The sequence below is a fragment of the Oncorhynchus clarkii genome, chromosome 3 (assembly GCF_045791955.1).
Source record: "Oncorhynchus clarkii lewisi isolate Uvic-CL-2024 chromosome 3, UVic_Ocla_1.0, whole genome shotgun sequence".
In the NCBI taxonomy this organism is placed as follows: Eukaryota; Metazoa; Chordata; class Actinopteri; order Salmoniformes; family Salmonidae; genus Oncorhynchus; species Oncorhynchus clarkii.
In genome coordinates, this window is record NC_092149.1 from 24,372,013 (window position 1) to 24,389,502 (window position 17,490).

A 17,490-nucleotide genomic window follows, 5' to 3' on the forward strand; every position below is an offset into this window, starting at 1 on the left:
TACCTCACGTCAGTCATCTTACTCAATGTCACACACATTTAGTTGTTTTCCCACAGTGTCACACTCTCCAGTGTCACCCTGTGTGTCCTCTTCCTCCCTCTTCCCACCCCCCTCCCCTACATTTCTCCCATACCCATGCCACAATAGATACATCCCAAATGGCACCTTATTCCCTATTTAGTGCACTACTTTTTACTAGGGCCCATGGGCCCTGGTCAGAAGTAGTGCACTATATAGGGAATAGGGTGACATTTGGACTGCAGACAAAGTGTCACAGCTGTGGATGCATGACCACAGTATTTATAGATGGGCCAAAGGTAACATCATTGTGCAGTTAACCCCTCCTGTTAAGTCCTGAGGCCCCGTGGTATCTACCCCCACTAGGATACTGGCATTTGGCCTTTGCTCATTTTTGGGACTTGTTTTCGATACCTTAGTCTGGTTTTTCTAGATTCATAACCTATTATGTGACAATATGACAAAAATATCACATTCTGGTGTTATAAGCACAGACCAAGGTTTTGTGTTAAATTGTTTACCTATTTATTTGTGTATTTAATGCCAATAAAATGTCAATATTAAAACCACAATGCAAACAACTGAACGCAATGGCATAAACATGAATTAATAGTGCTATACCATAGAGCTGGTTAGGTACATGTCAGTGGAGGCGTGTGGGAGGATGGGCTCATTGTATTGGGTGGAATGGAATAAATTGAACAGTATCAAACACATCAAACATATGGAAACCTCGTTGACTCCGTTCCATTGATTCCATTCCATTGCAATTAGCCCATCCTCCTATAGCTCCTTACACCAGCCTCCCCTGGTAAATGTAAATGCATATCATAAACTCATTGGATTTTTTAACTGATACAATTTACATCATGCTTCCAGCCAGCTATGAAATTATACCAGAAACACACACTGTATAAAACAAACCATTTACAAATTCTCTCTATCCTTCCACCGCATCCCCAAACGAAATATACTCCAGTGCAACCTTGGTTCTCCTTGGTTCTCTGTACTCTCATATAGAGGGGCTGAAGAGGTTTAGGGGACCCAGGTTCCTCCCATCGTCCGTGTCACACGGGTTATAGAAGGGGATCAGCGGAACGAACACCGTTTCCATGGAGAATGTGTACAGCGGCGTCATGGTAACAGCGTTATAGAACGCTACTTCCTCCTTCTCACAGTCTAAGAACACTCCGATCCGGACGGGCCTGATGGACACCGGGACCTTGGTGGGTTTGGGGTCTGTACAGGCCAAGATGGCCCCTCCCTTCAGGGATAGGGTCCAGAGACCGTTACTGGTCCCGCTGGAGTCCATCTCCCCCCGGTGGACGTCCTCCCTGGCCACACCCAGCCGCCACGCTGTCTTGCGGCCCACCTCCACCTCCCAGTAATGGCGTCCGGTGATGAAACCTTCTCGGCCCATGACACTGTAGTAGTAGTGGAAGCAGCGGGGGTTGGGGGGCTGCTCCTCCTCCGAGGCCTTGGGGATAACTTTGTCCTCCTCGAACCACACAGAAGTGCAGCTGGGGGAGAGGGTGAGGAGGGGGTGGGCTGTCTCTGGGTCAAAGGTCACTTCAGTGATATCTGGGAGGGGGGGCTCAGGTGAGTTGTTGTAATCTAGAATTGTCTAATGGTATACTGTATGTGTAAGTGGATCCCTTTAAGTAGGAATGTAAAAAAACATATACTTGTACATTAGCACTACGTCACTAGAAGGCGTAATCTCTTAAATTCAGCATTATACACATTTTATAACAAACAATACTATAACAATACTAATGTCACAGAATGATATGATGTTCATTACTTGGGTACAGGCAGCTCTTCATGTGTTTCCATATCCTGTACTGGATGGGCCCCACAAAGTGTGCTGATCGCACCTCCACATCCACCTGCGGAGGGGGTATGAAAGCCACCTGGGACCTGCAGGGAGATGAGAGAGGGAGAGGTGCAGGGGAGGAGGAGTGCAAAGATGGATGAGAAAGGGAACGAAAATAATGTGAATGGAAACGATTGGGAAATGAGTGAGAAAGAGAGGGTAGAGAGTGTGAAGAAAGAAAGTGGAATGCCAAAGAGAGAAGGAGAAGATAGAACGAGTGAAGAGAAGAAAAAGGGGGATGTGTGAGAGAGAGAGAGAGAGAGAGAGAGAGAGAGAGAGAGAGAGAGAGAGAGAGAGAGAGAGAGACAATGAGATGCCGAAGTTGCAAGGTGAGAGATTATGGCCGATCAGGAGAAGGGAGTGATTTGTGACACGAGAAATAGACAGTCATAATCAGTTAAATAATTAAATATAAACACTTGCCTTTTCAAGAGGTCTTGAATCTCCTTCAGAGAGAAAAAAGGAATGGTCATAATAGTAGTGAAAGACTTAAAGCACTCAAAACAACATAGCACATAACAGTGTATTTGTTCCATTGATAAAGGTGCCCAATAAAAATGTATATTCAATGTGTTTTCCATCAGAAAACAAATGAAAATTGTGCCCTCATGAACTCAATATGCAGTTCATATTCTCTTTCAATCATTGTTTGGTGCCAAACCTCAGCTAGTCCTCCAGGACTGCACTGTGTGTTGCTTTTTGTCCACAAACCTTTTAATGAGAAATTGATTTAGACCTGCAAAAGCAGGCAAGTAGACTCTTTAGCCAATAATTGATCAAATTAGTGCCAGAAGAGAAGGCAATAAGCTGACACGGTGGTCCTTGAGGACTGCAATCAATGTCAGCGTAGGCTAGCTGTTGTGGAAGCTGAAAGCAGCATCCAGTAGATTCTGTGGAGGTACTCCAAGCTTCTCATTCCCCTGACCCTCCCCAAATCACTCCCTCCCTCCTGCCATTCATCACATTTTCTGTAACACTTTGCTCTCCGACCTTTCATCATAAGACCTGGACGGTGGTCGTAATAATGACATGAGTTGTCATAAACAATTATGACAGTGTGTCTCATCTTATAATCATTGATGTTGGCCAACTCTCCTCGTGGAGGGCTACTGCAGTGTGCAGGCTTTAGTTCCAGCCCTGCACTAGATTTACATGAACATTTTAGTAATTTAGCAGACGCTGTTATCCAGAGCGATTTATAGTTAGTGCATTCATCTAAAGATAGCTAGGTGGGACAACTACATATCACAGTCATAGTAAGTACATTTGTCCTCATTAAAGTTATCAGCAGTCAGAGCTAGTAAGAGGGAAAGTGAAGTGTTAGTTCCCAAAAAGCTATTTTTTGGGGGTGAGTGTGAGTGCGAGGAGGGGTTGCAAAGGGGGTGCTGTGGGATTAAACCTTTGGTTAAACCTAAAAATAACATAAATGCAAACTAATACACAAAACATTAAGAACATCTGCTATTTCCATGACATAGACTGACCAGATTAATACAGGTGAAAGCTACGATCCCTTATTGATGTCACATGTTAAATCCACTTCAGTCAGTGTAGATGAAGGTGAGAAGACCGGTTAAAGAAGGATTTTTAAGCCTTGAGATAATTGAGACATGGACATGGTGTTCTTAATATTTTGTACACTCAGTGTATATACAGTAGAACTACTTTTGTTCATGTTGTACCAAGTAGATTTTTCACTCTGGAATTACCTATCCTAATTAAATACATTTCCTGTTAATCAAGATATTAAATTGGTTCCCTAACATGAAATAATTCATCCAAACACTTTCTTTACATAATATTTCCACATTAACTGGTTACGATATTGTAACCAAATGATAACCATCTCATCAATAGACACCTTTCCATGCACTTTAGTGTCACAGTTCTTAAGCAGATATCTTTTAAGTTCCAGTGCTGGCAGTAAACATATAATCATTAAAAAAACACATTACCAGGAATGACATTCATTCCCACAGGTGTCCAAAAATAACAAACAGAAAGCCACGCCCCCAATAGGCCATGCCTTCAACAATTCTGATAGGCTGCCACTGCTACATTGCTCTCACCACTATGCAACATTGATGCCCATGAGGTGTTGAAAGCAATTTAGAAGCTTTCATTCAATTAAAAAAATCACATTGATCTGTCAAATTCGTTATTTGATTTCAGGCAAATTGAATAGAATAGGTTGAACGAACCAAATATTAATTTTGGATCATACCATTTTAAAAAATCACTTCAGATAAACAACAGTGCCATCCCTCTTTTTACAGTGTAGAGGTGCAGTGCTAGAACAATAGCCTGAACACCCTAACTCACTCACTTTGAGCAGCTTGGGACTGTCTTCCTCGGCCAGTTTGTTGTTGAGCGTGGCAATGCCTCTCTCTAGATCTCTTCCCTGCATGGCGATCTTCTTCTCTCTCTCCCTAAGCAGCTTCACCCTCTTCTCTTTCTCCTTCTTCAGTCGCTCCATGTCCATGGTCTCCTCTTCGTCCAGGAAGCGATGGAGGTTCTGGAACTCAGCTCGCACCTCCCGTTCCAGATTATCAAAACATCTCTGAGAGATAGATACAGAGACAGACTTTACTCTTTTGTGTAGTAGGTTTTACTATGTTTTGTTACTACATAGTGGGTAGTAGAAGGATACTAGCCTGGTTGGGAGAGACAGATTTTTCAGCTTTAGCCAACACGCATCAGTTACAGTATGTTAATTTTAATGCTAAATATGTAAATACTACAAAATACTCATCATAATGTTGCTAGATAACATTTATCACCCCTATCAGTCAAATTGCTTGTAATATTACTGACACACTAATACATTCACAGATGATCATATTCAGGGTTGAATGAAATAATCAAAGGAATAAGCCATGAAAAGAAAATGACAGTGGTAAATGATGCATTGGCAGCCAGCACCGTACCTCTACACCAAGAGACCATATGTACGTCTCTCTCTCTGCCTCCCAGCACTCGTCTACCTCATGCTTTATTCTTTTAATAGCCTGGATCAGCTTCTCCTGTAACACGCACACAGACAATCATGAGGGGAGAGGAGAGAACGGAAAAACAGGCAGAAGAACAATGTCAAATAGTGACAGAATAGTGACTTAAGTTATTTAACTAAATAGTAAGTTTGCATGCATGTATTTAGATAATCGTTTCTCCTATGAGTTTAGAAGTCATTTGTTTCTTGAACGTGATATTGTTGTGCCATTGAAAATGTACTTAAAAAATGTCCCATCGATATAGCCTATTAGATTTTATGGGAGAGCCTTTTCCCAAACATAATCTCTTTCATAATGAATTAAACGTTCTATTGCCTGACTTTCCTTTAGACATAAACCCAAGGGTGAAATTATAAACTGTGCAGCTTACCTTATGGTCAGGGAGAAGGCTTTTATTGCAGTTGTTGTTGGTGTCTTTTATGTGATTTTTGTACATTCCAATTTCTCCTAACGAGACGGGAAAGCAAACAAGGGACTCTTGGCAATGAAAAGAGGGAACTAAAGAGGTGTAATAAAAGAGAGGGAGAGAGTAAAGATGAAAGAGGGAGGGACAGTGACAGAGAATTGAAGGACAAGAGAAAATTATAAATTAGAGAGAACGAAAGAGATACACAGAGAGAAAGAGAGATACACAGAGAGAAAGAGAGATACACAGAGAGAAAGAAAGATACACAGAGAGCGAGACAGACAGACAGAGAGATACAGAGAGCGAGACAGACAGACAGAGAGATACAGAGAGAGAGACAGATAGACAGAGAGATACACAGAGAGCGAGACAGATAGACAGAGAGAGACACAGATAGACAGAGAGCAGATATGGAGAGAGAACCCAATAGGAAGAGATACCCTCTCTGAGGTCATCAAAACAATTAGCATGAAGAGAGAATGAGTGTCATACATACATCCAACCAGTCAAATGGAGATTTATCTAGAAACAATTAAACAGACAAGGGTCACCATCAAACACCATCCGACAGTAGCCTTCTCCCTCTCTCTACATGCAGCTTGGCTGAAGACTAGCGTCCATTAGCACTGAGGAGAAAGGGAGGGAGGGAAAGAAGGAGGGAGCCACAGCTGCTGGCCAGGATGGGCAGGCAGGCAGCAGCGATTTATGGCATTGCACGGTGGAGAAGATTCTATTTCTGTCTGCTGTTGTCATTCTGGAAACAAAAGAGGGAATCGGTCAGGGGATAGAATCAGGCAGTGGGTCGGGATGTAGGGGGATATCATTTTTCACAGGCAGTTAACCCACTGTTAGGCCGTCATTGAAAATAAGAATTTGTTCTTAACTGACTTGCCTGGTTAAATAAAGGTAAAATAAAAAAAATAAAAATAGGGAGGGGTTTGCCTGGAAGGGATAGGAGAGAGAGGCTGTGTATTTATTTTGGTAGGCCTATGTTGTTTTCGTACTAACGTATCTAGGGCGTATGGAGAGGGCAGTATGACAACTGTAAACAATAAAATGTTGGTGTTAAAACTGAACATAAATATTGGTAGATGTCGGACTAACTGAGGTCAGTTTCCATCTGTTCTTCCTTCTCTTACTGACCTAAAGAAAACAGAGTGGGGAGCACTGGTATAAAAGAAAGCAGTTATCATTTTCTCTATCAATATTCTCCCCCTCAGAGACAAACACACACACACACACAAACACGTAGGCATACACACACTCTCTCCTTGCCTTCCTCTCTCCCTCTAGCATTCTCCCATTCTAATGCACTCACACGCATGCACACATGCACACGCATGCACACATGCACACACCCACACAGCCTGGCTGGTTGGCTGTGTGTGTGCAGAGGTAGCATGACTCATCTCTGGAATGTTCCTCATCTATAATTCATTGTCCTGGGTCCTGACGATGTGACTGCTGTGTGCTCTGCTGAAGTGAGCAAGCTGCACCTTCAGCGCCATAAACCAAACCACTGTAGTCTACTCCAGTACTGTGGGTGGAGAGAATACAGAACACTAGCACAATGCATTATTATGAATATTACTCACATGCAGAGGTGCACACACTGAACATGATTCACTTGTTGTAATAAGCAACAGAACAATTCTCTATAGGAAATGCGGCTGCTTTTGTATCCCATATATTTCTGTATTCAAGGTCATCTTGTTTGGGCCATAATCATTAGTTGATAAGGCCTATTGTTCATGGGTATGACTAGCTCTCACTCTCCATAAAATAGCCAAGATCCCTCGTTTACGTATATTATTTATGTGACCATTGCAGGGGTTAGATTATTTTCCTTCATTCTGGCTCTATGTCTGGCCCCGCCAACTGTTTTAAATGTCACTTCCAGAACTTGAAAATGACTCCCAACTAGTGGTGAGGTGAGGTTTTAATGGGTGCAACTGTAGGGTTAGTGTGTAAGGTCATTTTACGTCCCTTTTCCCCATCCTTTTCTCTTCACCTTTGCATCATAAAGTGTAAGGAATTCACACTCCAGTAGGCGGCAATACAAGGGTTGAAAAGACAAATACATGAGAAATACGCAATAGGGAGGTTGTGCCCAGTCTCACAGTCCGGTACAGTAGGTGGGGGTGTATGCACATTTCAGTTGGTTGCAATCCTCCAATACAAATTTAAAAAAGAAGAATGGCGCGCGCACACGCGCGCACACACACACACACACACACACACATACACACACACACACACACACACACACACACACATATACAAAAAACGAAAGTAGACTCGAGAATGTAATGTAGGTAGGCCGTGAATGGCCTCACACGCCAGTACAGTAGATGGCGGTATACGCGAACTGACAACCAAATCCGAACGAAGAAGAAGAACAGACGTAAACAAAGAGCACGTCGTACATATTCATTCAAACGAGAGGTTATGAAGGATTTTTCATATTAATTCAAGCTATTTGACTTTATAATGACATGGTTTCGTCTCCTTATTATCCTACTTGCAAGCGTTTTCAATTGCTATTCTTCTGCTTCCAGCTAAATACTTAAAAAAACAACGATAATGCACTGGAAATTCTAGCAGTGAGCTAGCCAACAAGCTGCTGTTATATAGCTAACATAACCACGACACTATAACCACGACACTAACAATTTCCCTACCTGTATAGCAGGTCAACTGACGGTTCAACCACAGCGTCAGAAATGCCGATATGGAGGTGGACTACAAGCAGAACTACACAAATCTCAAACGCAAATTGAAATTCATGGTTTATGTGAGTATTAATGTTTCATCCAATTGTCAATGACGTGCTATTATTATAATAACACCTATTAGCCAAGGAACTGTAATTTACAGAGTTGTCTTCGCTACTTGTCTCCGATTAGGAGCAGGAGTGTTTTCAGGAAGAGCTCAGAAGATCCCAGAAGAAGCTGCTCAGAGTGTCCAGAGATAAAAGGTGGGTGGGTAAATCTACAAGTTTGTTTTGTTTGGACAGATGGGGTGTATTTATTTGTCACACTGTAGCAAAACCTTTTACTACGATGTGATACTAATAAATACACCCCTGTTGAGTGTGTACACATACCGTACAAGCATGTTCAAAGTTAAATATGGTCTTTCCTGGGCTTCTATTCCCTTCTCTTGCAGTTTTCTGTTGGACCGATTGTTACAATACGAGCGGGTGGACGAGGACTCCTCAGGTAGGTCTTAAGCACCAAGTCTCAATGTTTACTTCTCCACGATATCTGTTATTTTCTTCATAGCTCAACCAATACTGATCAGGCAGTTACCTGCCTTGCTGTGGATTATTTTAAGTATGGATCATGTTAGTATGTTGATGTACAGTGTCTGATTGTCATGTTGTGTTTCAGATTCTGATGCCACAGCCTCTTCTGAGAACAGTGAAGGAGAGGGCACCAGGGAGAGGGAGAGAGACGGAGGAAAGAAGTGAGGATGCAGCATGCCAGCAACACAGACAATATTTCAAATTGCACTCTTTCTATTACTGCACTCTCTCCATCTTTGCCATTCTCACTATCTCACTATTTAAGAACAGATGTAGCCCTTGGTTCACCCCAGACCTGACTGCCCTTGACCATCACAAAAACATCCTGTGGTGTTCTGCATTAGCATCGAATAGCCCCCGCGACAAGCAACTTTTCAGGGAAGTCAGGAACCAATATACTCAGTCAGTTAGGAAAGCTAAGGCTAGCAGAAATTTGAATCCTGTAGCACAGTGTCCCAAAAAGTTTTTGGACACTGTAAAGTCCATGGAGAATAAGAGCACATCCTCCCAGCTGCCCACTGCACTGAGGCTAGGAAACACTGTCACCACTGATAAATCTACGATAATCGATACTTTCAATAAGCATTTTTCTACGGCTGGCCATGCTTTCCACCTGGCTACCATTCCACCTGGCTTCCACCTACCCCGGACAACAGCTCAGCACCCCCTGCAGCAACTTGCCCAAGCCCCGCCCCACTTCTCCTTCACCCAAATTCAGACAGCTGATGTTCTGAAAGAGCTGCAAAATCTGAATCCCTATAAATCAGCTGGGCTAGACAGTCTGGACCCTCTCTTTCTAAAATTATTGCAACTCCTATTACTAGCCTGTTCAACCTCTTTTGTATCGTCTGAGTTCCCCAAAGATTGTAAATCTGCCGCGGTCATCCCCCTCTTCAAAGGGGAAGACACTCTAGACCCAAACTGTATTATACCTATATCCATCCTGCCCTGCCTTTCTAAAATCTTCGAAAGCCAAGTTAACAAACAGAGCACCGACCATTTCGTATCCCACCGTACCTTCTCCACTATGCAATCTGGTTTCCGAGCTGGTCATGGGTGCACCTCAGCCACGCTCAAAGTCCTAAACGATATCATAACCGCCATCAATAAAAGACAGTACTGTGCAGCCGCCTTCATCGACCTGGCCAAGGCTTTCGACTCTGTCAATCACCGCATTCTTATCGGCAGACTCAATAGCCTTGGTTTCTCAAATGACTGCCTCGCCTGGTTCACCAACTACTTCTCAGATGGAGTTCAGTGTGTCAAATCGGAGGGCCTATTGTCCGGATCTCTAGCAGTCTATGGGGGTGCCACAGAGTCTTTTCTCTGTATATATCAATGATGTTGCTCTTGCTGCTGGTGGTTCTCTGATCCACCTCTACGCAGACAACACTATTCTGTATACCCTTCTTTGGACAGTGTGTTAACAAATCTCCAAACGAGCTTCAATGCCATAGAAACCTCCTACCATGGCCTCCAACTGCTTTTAAATGCTAGTAAAACTAAATGCATGCTCTTCAATCGCTTGTTTCCCACACCTGCCCGCCTATCTAGCATCACTACTCTGGACAGTTCTGACTTAGAATATGTGGACAACTACAAATACCTAGGTGTCTGGTTAGACTGTAAACTCTCCTTCCAGACTCACATTAAGCATATCCAATCCAAAATTAAATCTAGAATTGGCTTCTTATTTTGCAACAAAGCCTCCTTCACTCATGCTGCCAAACATACCCTTGTAAAATTGACTATCCTACCCATCCTTGACTTTGGCGATGTCATTTACAAAATAGTCTCCAACACTCTCCTCAGCAACTGGATGTAGTCTATCACAGTGCCATCCGTTTTGTCACCAAAGACCCATATACTACCTACGACTGCGACCTGAATGCTCTCGTTGGCTGGCCCTCACAACATATTCGTCGTCAAACCCACTGGCTCCAGGTCATCTATAAGTCTTTGCTAGGTAAAGCCCCGCCTTATCTCAGCTCACTGGTCACCATAGCAGCACCCACCCGTAGCACGTGCTCCAGCAGGTATATTTCACTGGACATCCCCAAAGCCAACACTTACTTTGGCTGCCTTTCCTTCCAGTTCTCTGCTGCCAATGACTGGAACGAATTGCAAAAATCACTGAAGCTGGAGGCTTAAATCTCCCTCTCTAATTTTAAGCATCAGCTGTCAGAGCAGCTTACCGATCACTGCACCTGTACACAGCCAATCTGTAAATAGCCCACCCAACTACCTCATCCCCATATTGTTAATGATCCTCTTGCTCTTTTGCACACCAGTATTTCTACTTGCACATCTATCACTCCAGTGTTAATGCTAAATTGTAATTATTTAGCCTCTATGGCCTATTTATTGCTTTACCTCCTTACTCTTCTACATTTGTACACACTGTACATAGATTATTCTATTGTGTTATTGACTGTATGTTTGTTTATCCTATGTGTAACTTTGTGTTGTTTGTGTCACACTGCTTTGCTTTATCTTGGCCAGGTCGCAGTTGTAAATGAGAACTTGTTCTCAACTGGCCTGGTTAAATAAAGGTGAAATAAATAAATTTATTCAACTGTCTCTCTTGTGAACTCTCAGGAGAAGAAGTAGCCCAGGTGTAGGCCTTCCTTCATCCTCCCATCTCTCTCTCCTCTCTCGTTCTGGAGTGAACCCTCTCAAGTCGTCCGTCAGTACCCCCTACCTCAACACAGTGAGTTATGATCACGTTCACCTCACTGAATCTATACAATCAATAACTAGAGCATCATTGATTGTTGCCATTATTGTTTTCTCATTACTGATGATAATCACTGTTTTGATTTGGGGCATTATTAATATTGTTTTATTATATGTTTACTGTATCTTTTGCTATCTATCATGTTTGATTTTTCGGGGCTGTACCTACAATGTGTGTGTATGTTTGTTTTGGATAGTGTGTGTGTGTGTGTGTGTGTGTGTGTGTGAGAGTGAGTGAGTGAGTGAGACGGGAAGTTGCCCTTCCCACCAGAGTATTTGGCTCCACCAGCTGAGAGAATGAAGAAAGAGATAAAGGCGCCCAAACACAAGAAAGAGACATCAGGGAAGGGGAGGAGGAGGAGATCACAGATGAGGGAACAGACATGTGGCACGTAGGCTATTGAGTTAGGGTCTAGAAGAGGGTGTTTCTACAGTATAACTGCACTACATATGACAGGTTAGGTGCAGGCCTACAGTAGGCTATAGGAAGGTCCATAACATTGGGACATCATCAATGAAGTAATGTAGTGCCATAATATCAATATTCAATTCCTGACCATTCATTTAAAGGGTTATTCTTCCTCAGTAGACAAACCACATCCCAGATGGAACCCTATTCCTACACCATAGAGCTCTGGAAATGGGGTGTTATTTGGGACTCAGTCCAAGTCATCTACCCCTCTCTTTCTCCATTGCATCTCTCATTCCATCTTCCTTTTACCTCCCTCCACTTAGGTGGTGGCCCCTTTAGCAGCCAACTTCCCAGCGGGCCCGACTGCCCCTCCCACATCCAGCGCCTCGTTCAACTGGGTGCCTAGGCAGATGCTGAGTGGAGACGCGGCGGAGGAAGAGGGAGAGAGCGACGGAGACTCAGACAGAGAAGACGACAGGGGGGAAGGAGAAGAGGCTGACCTTGTCATCGATATCCCCAACGAGTGAAGTGTGTGTGTGTGTGTGTGTGTGTGTGTGTGTGTGTGTGTGTGTGTGTGTGTGTGTGTGTGTGTGTGTGTGTGTGTGTGTGTGTGTGTGTGTGTGTGTGTGTGTGTGTGTGTGTGTGTGTGTGTGTGTGTGTGTGTGTAAAGGATTGTTTGAAAGAGTGTGTAAGACCATAATGTGAGTCTGTCAAATGCTTAGCCAAGCTCCCCCCAGTGGACCTTCAGGTTACTGCAACAATATCTCTCTCTAAGCAATGTGACCTGTCATAATAATGTTACTAATTGGCTCCTTTAATGTCATTTTACTGCCTTCTACTGTTATACAAGTCATGGAAGAAATGGCATTGACGGCATGGACAGCTACAGGACTGCATACATGTAGCACCTACCTTTTTATAGGAAACTGTCAAATTTTGAATTTTCTGTTGGAGATAATGGAGACGTTATGTTTTCTACCAATGACTTTTAAAAATGAAATTGCATTAAAGTGGTAACATTTCAGATGACTGTGGTAGTTGTTGTTGAAAGCCTAATGGACTGGTGGTATAGTGTATAGTATGTGCTGCACAGACGTGCAGTACTGCGCTTTTACTCAAAACAACTGTTTCTATTGGCTGTGCCTGGAGACAAAAGCCTTTTATGCTGTGTTCATAAATAAATGGGAAGGTGGTTTTTACCTCTTACAACTGGAAAAAATCCACATGAACGCCCCTTCAACTCGTAAAATCTAGTAGGAAACTCGTCTATCATCCCAGAGCTCTGACTTCTCGCACATGCTGACCTCTGATGTCACCTACTAAGGAAATTACCTCGATAACAGCATTTTCGGCAGTTAAATGTACTTTTTTTACAAGCATTATAACTGTACTTTTAGTTTATGGTTGACACCGATTGTTGGCCATTAGCCAGTCAGCGTTTCTCAACGAGTTAAGAATGCATCCAACTGTTATTTACGACTTGACAACTGGTAATTAGTACCTTCCCACTTGGTTATGAACGCAGCATATAGCCCAACCCAAAACTATCACACCCAAAAGCCATGCAGCTGTTAGTATGGAATGCATCCAAACAACCTAAATCTACAGACAAAGGAAATAATGAGTGTCTTTGCTACAGGCTAATAACTGTCTGTGAATATAATAAGGAACAGTGTGACACTGTCGGAAAATGAATTATGCACTGATAAAGATTTTTCTTGGTGGAAAATACACGTCAAACTATTAGCCTAATCTCCCTCAGATGTGCATTGATGTGTAGCCTAACCCATAAAAGGAATTCTCCTACCTGACTGTCAGGCCCAAGAGTGCACTGAAGACTCCATGTGATCCCAGTCATAACACGTAGCAGGACCAATCTGGTTTGTGACCCCCTATGTCAGAGTTCACATAGGTGAAGAGCTTAATTATTATGCTCTCGTCTTTCCTCCCTTGTCATCTCACAGAGATTGCAATGGATTGAATTGGATGACTCCTATCAATTTGAGAGTGGATACATTTCCCCATTTCCCTCAGCTTTACCAAACCAAGTGGCCACTGAAACACAAAATCTAAAATAATTTAGTCTTTATAGCAGAGAAAATGTAATTCAGTCAATATAATCTATTTTGGAACATTGGTGGTGGATAGATATACTGTGTGATATTCAACACTAGGCCACTGCTGTAAGATATACTGCTGTGGTTTCACTGTGCACCCTAATAGTGCATGCATAAGCACTCGGCTAAAATAAAGTCAGCACTTTCTAAGAGGTGTGTGTTTTACCAGAGAAAATGAACCATTGAGCTGTCAATCAGACAGCCAAACCTTGTGGAAACATTGTTTGGGAATGCAGACTTACAGGTAATAGGAACCGGTTACTGGGTGTGGGTCTGCTTTGTGTACCTAACAGTAATGAGAGGTAAAGGTGTAACCAAAAAGAGCTATGAAAGAGAGGAAGGAGGGAGGGAGAGCCAGGTAGAGGTGTAGCTAGAGGGAGAATGTGTGTGTGTGAGGGAGGGAGGGAGAGTGAGCTTGTCAATGAGGGAGGGAGAAGCAGAGTGTAAGCAAGACTGTGCCCAGACACAGACAGCACAGCACACACAGTCCAAGGAGAAAGACATGGGTGGAGACGCTGACAGGGTGGAAGAGAAAAAAGAAGGGAGAGATTGAGTAGGGGATAGAAGAACGGCATACCAGAGATTCCCTGGCTGTCAACCCTAGCTACCGGCCATTATCCTCTCCCATCTGCGTAGATACAGCACAAACCTCTGGATTATTTACCAGCCTCTCTCTCTGTGAGTGTGTGGGTTTGCTGAGCTCACCATGCTGCTGCTGCGGTGGTGTCCTGCTGGTGTCAGTGTCAGTACTGCAGGCTGGGCAGAGTGGATCTGGCTGGGGCTGACTCTGACTCTGGAGCTGTCTCTACCAGTCACAGCACTATCAGAACCAGACCCAGGCTTCTCCCTCTGCAGACAGAGCTTCTACAGACAGACCCCTCCCCTGGGCCTCTCTGTAGGTGGGGGGCCCCTCCTGACCCCCCTCTGTCACAGGCTGCCAGGGGGACAGTCGTTCGCCACGCTCTACCACCCGACCTGTGACGCAGCTGTTTACTCTGCCTTTCATCTCAGCCAAGGATGGGGGGTAAGGGAGGATTATTTTATTTATATTATGTGGAAACAGTGGAATCATTGTCATGCATGGACTGCGTAAGCACTACCTTGTACAGTTTAGTGTACATTCTCAACACAATCACACAAGTTATAGCGGACATGATCAAACCAACAGTATACGACTCTTTTCCTCCAGCTGTAGTACAATAATGTTTTTGTGATATGAAACTTGTTCAAGTGAAAGGAAACCCTCGTCCTGTAGAGGCAGTCAACTTACTGTTGATATCAACATTCCATGCAAACCTGGCCTTGTTAAAACAAGTCAGAGTGAACAGAAAGATGAATGTGAACAACAGTTTGACTCAGATGTCTGTCAGGAGACAAGCTCCCTAACACTCACAAGACTAGGATGGTCTGCATGGCATATTATTTCTGCCATGACACCTGAGTAAAAGACGTCCTCCTCTATTTACAAACTGCATTGACACTAAATGTACTGTAATGCACAGTAGGCTTTACCCAAATAAGGGCCAAACATTAATTTATCATGATGTTAATACTAATTGCAACCTATCTCCTAGACAGAGAAGGAGGAAGAGGATGCCAGAGGGGAGGAGAAAGAGGACGAAGGGTCCCAGGTGATGACCCCAGCCCTGCTCCAAGGGGATGTGGCGGGGGGTAAACCCCAAGCTCATTCTGACTCTCCCCTCCACCAGTGGGGCTCCCTGGCCAGAGAGCTGATCCAGAGCAGCGTCCTGCCCCAGTGTGGCTCCACAGGGGGCCAGCTCTACGTCCTGACAGGAGCCACAGGGCTCAGGCTGGGGTCCGGGATGGAGGAAGGTGGGGATGGGGGGTGTGAGGCTGGGGTGCAATGGTCTGCAGTGTGCTGTGCTGGACAGAGTGGGTTCAGTGTGGGGGTAGTGAGAGAGACAGGGGGAGGGGAGAGGGTGGTGAGTGTTAAGGAGCTGGAACACATGATTGGAGTGACAGATCTATTTTCAGAGGGTTGCGGGGAAGCAAATGGGGAAACGGAGGGAGACATAGTGACACTGCTCAGTGATGTGATGGTCGGAGTCGTAGAAAAGCAAAGAGCGGTCGCAAGGCCAGACGCCATTGAGGAAACACTAGATGAGACTACTGACCGAAGCATAGAGGCACTACCTGCCGACACAGAACCTCTCATCACTCCTTCAGTGGACAACGAGACACTGGCCTCTGAGTCGGACACAGAGTCGTCCAGCAACCCTCTGGTGTATATCATCACGTCCTCTGTCTCCCTGCTCATGGCTCCTCTACGCCCTGTAGTCTCCACACTCATTGGGATCCCTGGACAGGTGATTAATGATAGAATAAAATACTGTGATTGAATTGAATTGAATTTATTTTGGGTAACAGACATACTAAACAAAATGTACAAGGTGGACTCAGAGGATAACACTTGAAAGTATTAATTAAAACGCTCGTTTCCAAAGTGGTCCTCGATGGTAAAAACAATAACACATGATGGATCCATATCATTTTATATTTCTGATCACAAAAATATGTTTCTGTTATAACAGACAATATCTTGTAACAGAACATATCTCCTCTCCTCGCCTAGGTGGCCTTTGTCCTACAGGAAGACCTGGGGGTCCTGTCTGCCCTGCCAGGCGACATCCTTTCTGTGTTCTACAACATGGCGTCTGACCTGGTTTCTGGGGTCGGCTCAGTCACAGGCCTGATACTTGGTGTGGGGGAGATGTGCTTCTCTACCCTGTATTGCATTACAGCCCCACTGGTGGGCTCTCTGTTCACCAGCTGCCAGGACGGGGTCACAGGGGTGGGCACCCTGGCCTGGGATGGGGTGGGCATATTCAGGGGGATTGTGGACAGTGCCTGGTGGGTGTCCAGGGTGGTCGGGGACCAGGCGTGGGAGCAGGGTGGGGGGTATGTGGGGTCGTTGGTGTCTGAGATGGGAGGGCAGGTGAAGGCAGTGGGTGGGGGAATGGGGAAGCTGGCGTGGAGGTGTGGGAATGGGGTGGGAAACGTGGTGAGGTTGGCAAGAGGGCTAGTAGTAGGGAGCACAGAAACGGTTGTGGAGAATGTGATGGAGGTCTTTGGGCAGGACCAGAACTGTGGATGGTTTGGGTCTACAGAGAATGTTCATCAATAACATTGCAGATTTATTGCAAACCTTGAAAATTGTGTATCTTGTTCTTATAAAGTATGTAAATATGCACCAGATAGCAAGAGAGAATTGATGGGTACACCGCAATGCCAATGCCTCTAGCTAAGCTGTCTTAACATAAATGCATAGTTAGGCACACAACACATTTTCATTTTTTTTGCTCCCTAAAGTAGATGACTTCTACTTCTACTACTTCTTAGTTGTAAAGAAGCAGGATCCCAAAAGACTAAAGCTGAGATGAATGGTGTATATGTCAGAAAGTGAAGCTGGGTAGCCCCATGGGTGTGCTGGCCATTTGATCAATTACAATATGGTATTATTTTGGGGAAACATGCTTTGACTGTGTGAGTTCATATGGTAATAGGTGTTAGAATTGATGTTACTTTATGAACTATATGCTTGCTTGATTAAAAAAGGATAATTGATTGATCACACCCACTCAGACTA

General features: G+C 44.1%; 3 protein-coding genes across 3 annotated transcripts; 2 read left to right on the forward strand and 1 right to left on the reverse strand.

The window, feature by feature from the left end:
- Window positions 1–209: 209 nt before the first annotated feature.
- On the reverse strand, window positions 210–5,980 carry LOC139391547 (zinc-binding protein A33-like). Its single transcript, XM_071138941.1, has 7 exons — window positions 5,863–5,980; window positions 5,276–5,352; window positions 4,822–4,917; window positions 4,221–4,454; window positions 2,318–2,340; window positions 1,823–1,938; window positions 210–1,599 (listed from the first exon to the last, which is right to left on the reverse strand). Exons 1-7 carry the CDS (start codon window positions 5,873–5,875, stop codon window positions 1,031–1,033), a joined length of 1,128 nt encoding a protein of 375 aa, XP_070995042.1. The 5' UTR covers window positions 5,876–5,980; the 3' UTR covers window positions 210–1,030.
- A 1,663-nt stretch (window positions 5,981–7,643) lies between these two features.
- On the forward strand, window positions 7,644–12,787 carry LOC139391563 (INO80 complex subunit E-like). The gene is made up of 7 exons (XM_071138942.1): window positions 7,644–7,756; window positions 8,001–8,105; window positions 8,218–8,288; window positions 8,480–8,532; window positions 8,704–8,779; window positions 11,217–11,328; window positions 12,090–12,787. Exons 2-7 carry the CDS (start codon window positions 8,043–8,045, stop codon window positions 12,291–12,293), a joined length of 579 nt encoding a protein of 192 aa, XP_070995043.1. The 5' UTR covers window positions 7,644–7,756; window positions 8,001–8,042; the 3' UTR covers window positions 12,294–12,787.
- A 1,531-nt stretch (window positions 12,788–14,318) lies between these two features.
- On the forward strand, window positions 14,319–17,481 carry LOC139391586 (endonuclease domain-containing 1 protein-like). The gene is made up of 3 exons (XM_071138967.1): window positions 14,319–14,907; window positions 15,458–16,210; window positions 16,477–17,481. The coding sequence occupies exons 1-3, from the start codon at window positions 14,590–14,592 to the stop codon at window positions 17,026–17,028; spliced, it is 1,623 nt and encodes a 540-aa protein (XP_070995068.1). The 5' UTR covers window positions 14,319–14,589; the 3' UTR covers window positions 17,029–17,481.
- The last annotated feature ends 9 nt before the right edge of the window (window positions 17,482–17,490 follow it).